General features: G+C 51.7%; 6 protein-coding genes across 6 annotated transcripts; 3 read left to right on the top strand and 3 right to left on the bottom strand.

The window, feature by feature from the left end:
• Window positions 1-253: 253 nt before the first annotated feature.
• On the bottom strand, window positions 254-1,557 carry CC1G_08583 (hypothetical protein; the record flags this gene model as incomplete). The annotated part of the gene is made up of 9 exons (XM_001832581.2): window positions 254-259; window positions 389-489; window positions 547-601; window positions 693-786; window positions 840-861; window positions 910-1,019; window positions 1,079-1,173; window positions 1,348-1,394; window positions 1,467-1,557. The coding sequence occupies 9 exons, from the start codon at window positions 1,555-1,557 to the stop codon at window positions 254-256; spliced, it is 621 nt and encodes a 206-aa protein (XP_001832633.2).
• Window positions 1,558-2,792: 1,235 nt separating this feature from the next.
• On the top strand, window positions 2,793-3,370 carry CC1G_08582 (hypothetical protein; the record flags this gene model as incomplete). Its single annotated transcript, XM_001832580.1, has 3 exons — window positions 2,793-2,881; window positions 2,939-3,103; window positions 3,178-3,370. 3 exons carry the CDS (start codon window positions 2,793-2,795, stop codon window positions 3,368-3,370), a joined length of 447 nt encoding a protein of 148 aa, XP_001832632.1.
• Window positions 3,371-3,819: 449 nt separating this feature from the next.
• On the top strand, window positions 3,820-5,331 carry CC1G_08581 (hypothetical protein). The gene is made up of 4 exons (XM_001832579.2): window positions 3,820-4,107; window positions 4,173-4,278; window positions 4,349-4,880; window positions 4,942-5,331. Exons 1-4 carry the CDS (start codon window positions 3,885-3,887, stop codon window positions 5,209-5,211), a joined length of 1,131 nt encoding a protein of 376 aa, XP_001832631.1. The 5' UTR covers window positions 3,820-3,884; the 3' UTR covers window positions 5,212-5,331.
• Window positions 5,332-5,633: 302 nt separating this feature from the next.
• On the bottom strand, window positions 5,634-8,099 carry CC1G_08580 (lipase I; the record flags this gene model as incomplete). Its single annotated transcript, XM_001832578.2, has 11 exons — window positions 5,634-5,678; window positions 5,814-5,848; window positions 5,949-6,092; window positions 6,166-6,306; window positions 6,342-6,554; window positions 6,624-6,975; window positions 7,006-7,092; window positions 7,146-7,373; window positions 7,496-7,507; window positions 7,629-7,903; window positions 7,967-8,099. 11 exons carry the CDS (start codon window positions 8,097-8,099, stop codon window positions 5,634-5,636), a joined length of 1,665 nt encoding a protein of 554 aa, XP_001832630.2.
• A 1,158-nt stretch (window positions 8,100-9,257) lies between these two features.
• Window positions 9,258-9,840, top strand: CC1G_15209 (hypothetical protein). The gene is made up of 3 exons (XM_002910528.1): window positions 9,258-9,336; window positions 9,399-9,486; window positions 9,567-9,840. The coding sequence occupies exons 1-3, from the start codon at window positions 9,302-9,304 to the stop codon at window positions 9,633-9,635; spliced, it is 192 nt and encodes a 63-aa protein (XP_002910574.1). The 5' UTR covers window positions 9,258-9,301; the 3' UTR covers window positions 9,636-9,840.
• Window positions 9,841-10,263: 423 nt separating this feature from the next.
• CC1G_08579 (hypothetical protein) lies at window positions 10,264-12,089 on the bottom strand (the record flags this gene model as incomplete). Its single annotated transcript, XM_001832577.2, has 4 exons — window positions 12,014-12,089; window positions 11,112-11,887; window positions 10,790-10,958; window positions 10,264-10,670 (listed from the first exon to the last, which is right to left on the bottom strand). Exons 2-4 carry the CDS (start codon window positions 11,733-11,735, stop codon window positions 10,264-10,266), a joined length of 1,200 nt encoding a protein of 399 aa, XP_001832629.2. The 5' UTR covers window positions 11,736-11,887; window positions 12,014-12,089.
• Window positions 12,090-12,311: the final 222 nt, after the last annotated feature.

Genomic DNA, 12,311 nt, shown 5'->3' with positions numbered 1-12,311 from the left:
GTATGTTCTTTGGAGGTCGTAGCACAGGGTACGTCCCTAAACACTTTTTTCTATTCCAAACGGTTCTGAGATGTCACCAAGTTCCTTCCAGGAACCGTCGAACCTGCAGAGGGCTGGATTGACTGCCGATTTGTAGAACCTGTCTTCCAGGTAAGTTTTCTGGCCCCCGATTTATTATTCCAGCCCGTAGTAGCGTGTTTGCATGGACTCTCATGTATCATACACTGAATATTGAATATATTTGCTTGTTTCCCTACAACTGCGGATGTCTACCATGAAATGAAGATTGTGGGCCGTCGTTGAAAGGTGTTGTCTGCTGTGGATGGCCATGGATTATGGCCGCACAACGTTTGTTGTGTCGCCACAATCGAGATGTGGGGTTTCGTACCCCCGTATAGTCCCACACCATGGTGTGAGGGTGTGGAGGGGTGTGGAGGGTGTGGGGCCACGGCTGCCACGGCGATTGTCTTTTCCTGATGAACTGCGCACCTGTATGCCCAGTCAGACGCATAAAGAATCATTACCCCAGCCGAGGCATGTACGAACATTCGACGTAGAACTGGGGACCAACCCATTGCGGATGAAGGGCGATAAGCTCGTGCTGCGGGAATCGAAGTTAGAAGTCGGAAGTTAGAAGTCAGAAGAACCCACTTCGGGCGGCACAGCAGGGGACGATGATAAAGGATACTTACCCTAATCAGGTATTCACCATCTGCGAGTGCTTCTGGGATGGTGGCGTTGTAGATGCCCGTGGCGACTACTTGGCCTCCACCCCAAGTACCATCCCTGAAAATAACCATTCGGTCAACGTATGCAATCCAGGGAAGGGGGGTGCATACACGAGGTTTCCATCAATCAAACCTGACAGTAGTCAGCAACGGGAACGTAATATATTGTCATCGGACTGACCAGTATGTTCGATCTTAAACCAATCAAGTTCCGTGCTATTAACAGCAGTGCACGATCCAGGGCATCGCGCCATATACACCATCCCAGGTCCAAACGGATGAATCCAGTACCTAGTTTTCGTGAGCGACCAGCGAAAGCGACGTCCGTATCGTTGTGGCAATAGCCTTACCCCCACACAGCGATGATAAAGTCTCCAGCACGAATAGGGGCGGAGATCTGACCACCACCTCGCGTCGGCCCACCGTCGTTATTGCATGCCAGCCACTGGTAAGTATGCACACAGAGTCAGGAGTGACGTCCACGGGCTCGAGGAGAGCGAACCGCACCGGGTGGTTTGCATCGTAAAGAGGATCGATGGAGGCTGGAAATAGAGCTTAAGATGACATGAATCGAAGCAAACGTAGAGATGGTCTGACTGTAAGGCCTCCCTATCGTTACCTGGCCTTCAGGCGGATCGTACGGCTGATAGCCAATGTAAGTCTCATCTGGGGGGTTCGTTAGCTTTAAGCTTATGTCGAAGGGAGGCGCAAGGACGGAGGACGGTACTGAGTGCTCACCTCTGATAATCCAACTCTGGACACCACCGTGGCCAGCTACGCGCGCGATAAAGAGAGTAACAGAGAGTGCGATGGAGAGGATGGAGAACATATCGGGAGACTCTGAGACGACTATAGGATACACTGGCGCAAGAAAGGAAAACGAGGGAGAAGAACCCTTTTTCGCAATCCACCCATTTCGAGAGACACCAATACCCATACCCCTCCACTAAGCAGTGAGCACTTGGGAGACGTCTAAACCTTTCACCAGACCCACCACCACCCATACAATCATGTTTCCGCAAATTCTCCAGCATCCACACAACCCAACACTCAAAAGTCTCAACCAGAAGTCATAAAAATAGAAAAACGCCAATATTCTCGGCGTTTTATTGGCAGGGTGCCAAGTCATGAGGGAGTGCTCGGAACTTCGGAACCCAGGCGGCGATTTGTGTGTTTGATGAAGACAGAAGTTCTTCCATACAGTTTAGGGCACGAGGAACACGTAGAAGAGGACGGGGAGGGTTCTATCGTCGGAGCCGTGGGGTTCGAGTGGATGGAATTCCAGGATTCTCGCACTGTTTGGTTAGGATAAGCACTAGAGCCGGAGTTATCGTTCGAGATGATGGTTCCAACGGACAGAGAGAACCGCAGGATAAAAATTTGAAGCAAGACGGCGGCCAGATGGTGGTTGAGGTCCAGGAGAAAGAGATCGACATCGCCCTCAGGTCGCGTGCGAAGTTCAAAGTTGCCGAGGGCAGCCGAGGTCCACGTGATCGTATTAATCCCGTGACCGTTGATTTAAGCGCCGAGGCATTGGCCCCACGGGCCCTGGCAGTGGCAGTCGCGACAACGAGGAGGATCCTATTTTGTCTGTGGATACCCACCTGTGCAAGCATCTGACTCTCTACCAATGTCCCTGCACAGAGGATGATCTGTACCAGGTGCACCCCGGTCACCAAGCCACAGCCTCAATTCAATCGATCAGCACCAGAACCCGATGCCTATCAGGGCTATCAGGGCTATCACAAAGGATCTTCAGCAACCGCATGCAATTCCCTGTCACTCCCCGCACTATGTCCGAGTGTAGAGATCGACGGGCAGTGCTACCTCCAACCGCAATACAAAGACGACACGCAGAGATGACGATGATGATAGTCATCTCACGATGGATGGAGTCCCGAGGAAGATATAAAGGCCAGGGGTTGGCCAGTCCATTCTTTCCCTCATCCCGAGCAGGTCTCGCGATTCCACTCCCGGCTTCCAGCAACCACTTTTACCTCCCCCACGCGCAGGTCGTTTCAACGTCTACTCTATCACACTATCTATCCCTATCGTCCATTGAAGATGAAGTTCGCCAATATCATCCTCGCCGCATCCCTCCTCGTCGGCACTGCTTTTGCCAGTACCGAGGGTTCTGCCAGTGACTTTGAAGCGTATGTTCTAACTCCCTTCATAAATGGAGAGTTTGCCTCTGAAAACTTTCTTTATAGGCGTGCGCTTTCCCCCGTCGCAGACGAAATACTCGGCTCCCGAGCCATCACGGAAGACATTGACGTCTTCGAAAGAGACGTGGAGGATTACCTCTTCGAGAGGGACGACCTCGACGACCTCGAGATGCGAGAACCCATCCTGCCAGCCCTAGGCATCCGCGTCGGGTATGCAACCATTCTCAATACATACATACCCATCCACTAATCTAACCTTTGCCTTGCATTAATCATTAATACAGACTCAAGGCCGCCAAAGGACTCTACCACGTCGTCAAGAACCGCCGCCGAAAGCGAGACTTGGAGGACGCGTTCACTGAGGAAATCTTCCGGCGCGTGATGGATGAGGATCTTAGTCCTGAACTTGCACTGCGGGCGTTGGAGGTGATGGATGTTGATGAGCTGGTTGCTCGGTTTGAAGAGGATTTGGATTGAACTTGGGTGTATACAGACACATCACGGAAATAAGATACTTGTCTGCGTCCATGAGACAAAGTTCACTTAAGCGCCCACATTGAATCGGAGATCGTGTACTTTGCGTCGGAGCTCGAGCTCCCTGGGTCACCCAAACAATTTGTCGTCATGGCCATCATGCTCCCGGAGGCAGTTTCCATGGTTTTGTCATAATTAGATCATGCATCCATTCCAGCCACCATACTTCTTCACGATACTCCTCCTTCGAGCCTGCTCAGAGACCGTTGTATCATCCATCTCTTTAGAGCCCCACAGGCTGGGGTTGCATTCCCTCTTCTTCTTTCTTTTCATATCTTCTTTATACCCTTCTTACAGCACCACAGCCAGTGGAAGGCAGACAAAGCCTTCCTTAACCGGTCCTCTTTTTGAATCGGACGACTCTCGACTGACACCTCGAAGGCTTGAAACCTGGAACAACTAACTAGTGTCCAGAGCTCTTTCTTCACGACGACGACCAACTCGAAAGACCACAACCATGGCGAAACACCGTCTCCGAGTTCTAGCAGGCCCTTCTCTAGAACAAATGCGGCCCATCTCCGTGAACGACTCACACCCCCACAAGATCAGCTCTGACCTCTTCGAAGGCGAGGTCGTCGCGAACATCAAAGGGTTCACGAACGGAGAGGGGGAGGTCATAGATTCGGAGTATTTCGAAAGGGAGGATCGTCAAGGCGTTACATGGAGTATACAAGTGCAAGGTGCGTTTGTTTCGTTCTACTATAGGTGGTAGAGCGATACTGAAGGTGAAGTGCCGGTATCGCAGGCAGGTTCCTCGTTCCCTACAGCGCAGACGACATTCTATTCGGTAACACCTTCGACCGGCCACTCAAACTACCATGGGGCACAGGGGCCGTTCTCCGATTCATGAAGTGAGTACCTGTTCTTCAATCCCCCAAGGCCTCCTTTAACATAACCTCCTTCGCCTTCCCCTTTCAAAAGCTACATCGACCCAACCCTCGAACACGACCTCCAATCACCCACCAAACCCTGGGCACTCTCACCCCTCATCTCAACAATGCCTCATTTCGCCCACCACCGCGTAAGAACCGACGACGGTGAAGAGCACGAAGCAGACCGTTTCCCGCCCAAGACCTCTTTGACAGACAACACCTCCCAGCTCTACCTCGCGTGCAACGATACCGTGTCTTCCAGTTCAGAAGGTTCCTCAGGGTCCGCGTCGCCCAGTAGTAGCTCAGGCGGGTTATCACCTTCCCCCACCGCCTCGTCCGCGTCTCTCTCCACTCCACACAGTGTTCGAGTCGAGCCTCCGACGAGTGCCCTAAGCACAGGCACAGGCACAGCTGCTTCGGGAGCCAATGGAAAGTTGAGGACCGGCCTCCGCAAGGCGTTCAAGTCTAAATCTCGACGGAGACAACAGCTGCAGAACGAGATGTCGTTTGAATCTGCTTCGCAGCGGAGGACGTACTTTAGTTCTCCGGAGAAGAGGCAGAAAGTCGTGTTTGGTCCTCTCGTGCGTCTCCCTCTCAACCCATTCATACCACTCGTACTAACTCTTATGATATCTCTATTAGGACGTGATCACGACCGATTTTTGTTACGGCTTTATCAACTTCAGTCCGTCGTTGTCACTGCAACTTCCGGGCGGGCTGTCGTTCGACTTGATGAGGTACTGGGATGGGCAGCCTGTGAGGTTTGTGTGCTGCGAGCGTAGACAACCAGACTCGCCTGATCCATGGGGTCGACTGTTTTGGTGTGTCTCCATCGAGATGGTAGAGGAGGAGGGCTCTGTGGATGGGTCCAACGGGACAGGGCCTTCCCCGGTCGATTCAGACATCGATTAGAAGAGATGGACCATCCGTCTCCAGGCCGTGCAGTCAGTATGTATGTACACATGTCTATAATACCCCTAATGAGAGACATTGTATGCAGTCGTGACATTACCCGACGACGCACACACATAATCACCACGGAACAGTATCTCCTACAGCCTCCTGCAGCAACACACTCCGAGTCCTCCACTAAAACCAGACATGTAGAGATGAAGGAGAGGAGGAACAGCGGTCGAAAAAAGGGAAATCACGCTACGGGCCGACGAGTAAAGAGAGAAGAATTTTTGACAGGCTCTTCGACGTCCATCAGCCTGGACGTTCAGTTCGACGATCACTCGAGCCTCCAGTCTCTATGCATATGATCAATCGGACACCAAAAAAATTGGATTAAACGAGACCCTTCTGCGGGGCCTGGTATCAAGTGATTCAATCCATCAGCGTCTAAAGGCCAGAGCGTTGGAGATGAGGTACGCCAATCGCTAATTCCTAAAGGTGTCAGCGATAGTCGTAATGTTGTCTCCCTCAAGCTGGAGTAGGTTCTGTGTTATCAGTAGCCGGTCAGTTACATACTGTAAGCCCACTGGCAGCTGAATGTAAAAAATAAAACCACGAACCTGGTTCCTGTTGGTGTACGAAGGCCAAACGGGACCTACCATACATAATGATATCAATGGCGAGGACCAAAAAAAACCGTCAGTCAGTCAGTCACTTCATGGAAGGGATGCACATAGAAAGCAACGAGTACTTACGCTGCACTCCCTTTCCATCATTAGGATCCAAACTGTCGGTGAAAGAGATCCAATAATCCACCATAGCGACGCTCAAGCTCTGAGCAGCCGCCAAAGGGTCCGGTGGTGGTCCATAGACGAATGGAATCTCAGCCGCATGGAGGACTGGAGAAGAAAGAAGCTCAGCAGTCGATCGAGAAATATCGAACAACACGGGTTTCATGACCTACATACATACCTCCAAGCGGTCCAGGATGGGGATGCGTAAACAAGTATCCGTATGACTTGACGCCACGCTGGGCGGTGGCCTGCATCCACTGTCGGCGGGGAGCGTCGAACAACATGTCGCCCTCTGCCAACACTTCGAGTTCAATCCCAGCTGCGCAGTAAAGGAGATATGTACACGAGACATACGGATCGCCGAGTGTCGCTTGTACACCGAGGGGAAGCCAAAGAGTTCGTCACCTGTGTTATAAGGGGAGCCCAGTGCCGGGACGTCGGGGTACTGCTCCATCAAACCGTCGATCGCCTGCTCGAATTGGGTACTGTCGACGAGGGGAGGAGATACACTTGCGACAATTCCCGCTTCAAGATCTGCATTGCCGTCTGAGGTGGCGAACAACGTGCCTAGGAAAAGGAACGTGGAAATGTATCACTGAAACGTTGAGGGTCATGCACGACCCTAATAATGCTCACCTTCATCGAGATTGGTCCCAGCAATGTATGGAATCCGAGCAAATTTGCCCTGACTGTACAGCCTGGATGGAATTTCGGGGAGAAGGCTTCCAGGACCTCGATCCCGAGTAGGACTAAAGACCATGTCGACCATAAAGTTCGGTCCAAGAGAGTTAAGATAATTGCCTGCAATTTCTTCCCTAGTCGCATTTTGCAAGCAGGCGAATGTGTTGCCACTCGTAGCGAGGTTTGCGCAGGAAGGGATAGCCCGGACGAAGGCTTGCCACTCGGACTCGCGTTCCGCTGCGGTGCAGAGAGGGAGACTGTTCGATGAGCCGGATTGGAAAATCTCACATAACGGCGGGGTCAATGCCTAGCGACGATGGGAAGAGAAGAGACTCACTGCGCCTCTAACAAGTTTCTCGAACTGCCTATTGAGATAGAGGATCCCGATAGTTATGGCTCCAGCGCTTTCGCCGAAGATAGTAATCTGAGAAAGATACGATAAGCACACGAGATTGGAGAGGTAAATGAGCGTCACACCTTGTTCTTGTCGCCTCCAAAGAAGTTAATGTTGGCATGAACCCACTCAAGCGCAGCCGTGACGTCCTTCATGCCCAAGTTGAGCTCGCGTCGATCGTGAGCTACGAGCCCTCGTCTGTGAGCCACCGAATGAAACAACAATCTCGAATCGCAATCACCTTCTTGTCCTTGTGGGAAACCAAATGGTCCCAGTCGATAGTTGAAGTTGACATAGATGACCGGGGTTCCCTGGTCAACAGATGAATGAGCAAGGAATGATTTCGCGCAAGAGGAACGTCCCGCTCACTCTTTGAACACTACGAGTAACGAGGCTGGTTCCATCGTAGGAGGATGCGCCCCCGATGACGTACGACCCTCCTTAGCTGCAAGACGTCAGCCGGCGTAAATCTCAGTCAGAGGAGACGTGGATGGCTGACTTCCAGAAAAGTTATGTAAAGAAGTAGTTCGGTACAGCCTGGAACGGAGAACGAAATAAACGCGTACCACGGGGAGCTTGTCGCCAATCCTCGTGCCTGTCGGTCCGACGACGTTGATTGAGAGGCAGTCCTCCGATGTATCAGCGAGAGGAATCACCAAAGGCTTCAATTTTTTTCGATTCAGTGAAGCGGTTACGACGACGGACCGGTCGTGTACGCACCGGTTGAAGACACGCCTTTCCATAGCTGCTTGCCTCGAGAGAGTAGTCTCGGTGTAGCGCGTCTTGAGGATAGGCGAGCGGAATCTTAGGCTTCCAACAGGAGGTTCTGCGAACGGAATGCCTGGACGATTCCGCTTATCAGCAAAGAATCTTGTCTGAAGGTCAAGATTTCTGGATCGCTTACCGCCAAAGAAATCTACTCCAGCAGTTGCATTTTCGCGACCAACGACGGTGGTGCGGCCAATCTTGACCTTTGGAGTCGCAGCGACGGCAGTGGCAGTGACTGCTCCCAGTACAGCAAACCTTTTCAACTTCATTGTCGGTCGTGTGATCTTCAGCGAGAAAGAGAGAGAGATCTACAAATGACAGCATACCCGCTCTCTTTATAGGCGCTGTAAGTGGTCGTCTGTATTTCTCCGGGTCCTGGGCATTTTCTTGTTTGGTTGCTGCGGAAGGTCGCGTTTTCACAGAAATCGCTTTACATCCAGGGGGGCGTCGCATTTTGGGCGTGTCGGGATCGTCACAGTGCCATAGCAGCGTTTCGTGATTTTCGCCTTCCTACAGGCTGCCGCATTAGAGACGCTCGGTGGTTTTCGAATTGCAGGTTTTCTCAGTTTGTTGATTCTTCGCTGTTCAGAGCAGTAGACTGTAGCTCCGGGATAAGGAGCTGGTTTTTGGTAAAGAGCGGTCAGAGAATATGTCCCAGAAAAACACGTCTAAGGGGCAGGTGATGGTCCTGGTGCAAGTCGAAGTACTAGTAGACAAGTAATTGATGGCATCAGAGATTACGTACGATCTTATCTTATCTCTAGGTTGGGTAGATGAAGGCTAACCAGACCGAAGTCTCTTTCATTGCTGTAACGTGGCCTATGCCCATTGCAACCCGGGGGGAAGAGCATTGTAGACGAGTCAGATCCAATACTGAACCTATCACATAGTATCCTTGTCGATGATGGTGGTCATAATGCATAGGGCTTGGTAGTAAGTAGGGATCTTGCCTCATCGAATTCGTCACTGAAGACCCTATTGTACGTCCAAATTCCAAAATGTAGTTCAAAGTCAGGCCTTCCGAGTCATGTCTGATGTCATAGCTGGAGGCACCTGTTTGTCTGTCAGTTCATGTCAGCTCCTATCCCTTTATTTCTGGACATCTTCAGAAGAAAGAGTGCGAAGCAAGGCCCGCAGCCGTCAATTCCATTTCATTTCAGTCCAACTGACCCAGTCTAACCCAAAATCTAGTCCAAACGTGCTACACAAGGTCCGACACCGCTCCACAAACGAAGGCAATATTGCCCCATGAGCCGCCTTTGGGGGTATCCAATCCTCAAGTCCAATTTATTACTAGCCGAGAAACGAGACTGAAATCGAAGCCGGACGACGTCATGTTGGGGCTGAGAGACTGTTCCAGCGAGGCCACTGTATATAAATTCGCCCATAGCCTCGAATACTACGACCTCAGTCTCCAGACTCCCGCCATTCCCCCAGAAACACCACACACACACGCTGAAACGAATTAACCATGGTCGCCGATTGCACCTGCCAAAGCAACTGCACGTAAGCGACCCTGCTTTTGTGGGACATCAACTCGAGTTGACCATTTGTTTCTTTCCATTTAGCGCTTGCGGCCCTCAGGGCACTGGCTGCGCCTGCCCGAAAGACAAGTGCAATTGCGCACAATGTCCTAATAAAGCTCACACTGAACAGGTTCGTCGATCATGGTTTCCTCCCGCTTTCACAACCCCGGGCCCTCGCTGACATCCACATTTCGGGTTTGTTTTTTGCAGTGCACTTGCAGCGCTGGTGGCGACCACTGCGGATGCAAGACCAGTGACAAACCGTGCAAATGCTCTTGAGCGACTTGAGCTTTGTCCTCCATTCCCCGCCACTTGCGTGAAATCTCCCAGACCATTCAGACTCTTCCTCCTGTTATGTTTTCCCCCCATCCATTGTCGACGATCACCAAGGGCGTACTGCGTAGTCTCGTTTCATGTATGAACATCAATTTCAATTCAAATGCAACAGTCTTTACATCCATTACGACCCTCAGTCCAATCTCGAGTACTCTCTAACGTCCATCTGAAAGAGCGAATCAAGCCAGCCTGCCCTTCATGGCGCTAATTACTTATCGTTCCTCGACACCAATAGCCTCACAAACGGTCCACAGATCGACACAAAATCCCTAATTTCAAAGCCAAATGATAGACAGTTGTAGAAATGCAAAGGTAATAAATAATCCCAAGAAAAGTGGAAGCCCCGATAGGTATTTATGTACGTAAAGCTGAAGGTATATAGAACTGCATGCCGATAGAAGAGAAAGGGTAAAACAAAACAAATGACACACAGCGAAGAAGAATAGTCTGAGGGTGTACGATACACTACATACATAAATGATGAAAAGTTTCCTTCCGAAGGAGAATGGAGTATGTAAAAAACCGTCTGAGTGAGAAGGGGGAGTATAATAATAATGATACACCCAAAATCCTACACCAACAGCGCCATCAAGACAGCCACAACGGGGCCCACCGCCATCGTCGCCCCGCCCACCCTGACCGAACTCGCACTGCCAGCCAAACCCGTTAAAGCGTACCCAACACCACACTTGCCCTGCGTCAGTTCCGCAGCGCTCTCGTACGTCTTCTCCAGCCCAGGCAGCAGCTCCGGCCCACCGGGGCTCTTCAGCGCCTCTCCGTACAGTCCCATCAAGTCCTTCAAACACGCCGTGCATTGCGGGTCGGAGCTTTTGGGTGGGATCGGGAGACCGAGCGGGAGGTGGTAGTAGTACAGGTTCGTCGGGTTGACGTCGCGCGCGGCGTTGATGAAGCAGTAGGTGTTCGTCGTGGGGTCGCTGAGGCAGGCTGCTTCGCGCATGAGACCGTAGGCCTTGAGGGCTAGAAGAGGCGTTACGTTAGTTATGAATGTGATGATCAGAGGTAAAGGAAGGGGGCTTCGATTTCGAAATCGAAATGGGCAGAAAAGATCATATCGCAGGGGTGGTAATGAGACGTACCGAGAAGAGTGTCCGTGGCCAACAGGTTGCCGTCCTTCAAATCCGCCTCGCACTCCTTCTGGAGCGAGTCCGCAAACCAAGCCATGTTGGACAGGCATTCGCTTTCCTCGGTGTTGGTATTACACGTCCCCCATACAAGTTCGTTGAGAAGGGTGATGTTCTGCTGAGCCTAGAAGCATTCGAAACGAACGTCAGCAACTCCAAGCATTCGGTAAAGCAAACAATCGTAGGGAAAAAAAAAACGTAGAGTTGCGCCACCAGAAAAGAAGAAAGAAGACACAGAAGCTAAAAAAGACAAAGGGCCATTAAACCGAAAACGTACCGAAATGAAGGTGCTTGAAGTTTGTAGCAAGAGTGAAAAGGGTCGGCATGATCTAAAGGGTCGCGTGTTCGTCATGTTCGTGAAAAAGGCAAGGCATGAATTGCTTGAAAAGTTCTGTGGGAGCCGACTGTCGAAGGCCTGGATGAAAGGGGTCGGAAGGGTGGGCGGTGCTGCTGGATCTGGGATTGTGGGTACGACTTGGCTCGGTCGTGGGGTGCTCGAACTGGACGGGGCGCTCCCCGAGGGAGTGGGCCTCTCAGAGCCGCTGGGACTGGAACTCGAATCGTCCTCCTCATCGCTGTCCGTGCTTTGCCGTCTATGCAGCGAATGGCGGTGCTTGATAAGACCGTGTCGACGAATCGAGGATGTTAGCGAACTGAGGTCGTAAGTTGAAGGTCCCTCTGTGGCCAGGAATCGTGCTGTGGCGCTGATTGCGAGCAGAACGATGGGAACAAGGAGGACCAGCAACCGGAATCGTCGTCCGATCCGGCGCTTTTCCTCTTCGTGAAATAGATACTCTGCCCGCGTCGGTGAAGACTCTAGCAGCGGAGTCGTCGGCACCGACGAACTCGAAGCCTTCTCCTGGCGCCTTGGAGGGTTCGGGGACGGCGGAGGGGTGAACATGATGGTGGGAGGGGAGAGAAGAAGAGCCAAAAGCTCGGGGAAAAAGGGAGCGAAACTGGAAAGAGAGTGTATATCCAAAAGAATGTGGGTGGCTGATGCCTTGAAAGTCAGAAGATGGCGCCCCTAGTCAATTGCTGATCAAGAGCCCAAACCTATAAAGCAAAAGAATCAATTAGCATCATGACAGGCTGTACAAGATTGGGCGCCCGAACGCTGAGCAGGACGAGATAAAACGCCGGGCTTCGGTCGAACCGAGTGTAAATATCCGAGAAACTCACTTCCGAGAAAGTTGGGGTTAAAAGTTGAGAAAAGGAAGCACAGGTGGAGTGCGGGGGAGTTCGTCGTGAACGTCAGAGAACAAGGTCCTTTGAAACCAGCAAGGCCTGTGAACGCTGTCTGCTGAAGATCGAGACCCTTGGGAACGCCAGCGAACTTTCCGGGCAGCATGATTTGATGGCCAAACGCCAACCCTGATGTGGCCTGATGTTCCCAGGAACATTCCCCCATCGAGGCTAAAACGCCTGACAAGAATGCTCGGGGCTTGAAACTCAGGAACGTGAAGCGTGGACGTCTTCG

The sequence above is a fragment of the Coprinopsis cinerea genome (genome assembly GCF_000182895.1).
Source record: "Coprinopsis cinerea okayama7#130 chromosome 9 map unlocalized cont3.9, whole genome shotgun sequence".
In the NCBI taxonomy this organism is placed as follows: Eukaryota; Fungi; Basidiomycota; class Agaricomycetes; order Agaricales; family Psathyrellaceae; genus Coprinopsis; species Coprinopsis cinerea.
Note: the sequence above shows the minus strand (reverse complement) of the source record. Positions and strands in the feature narration are given on the sequence as shown.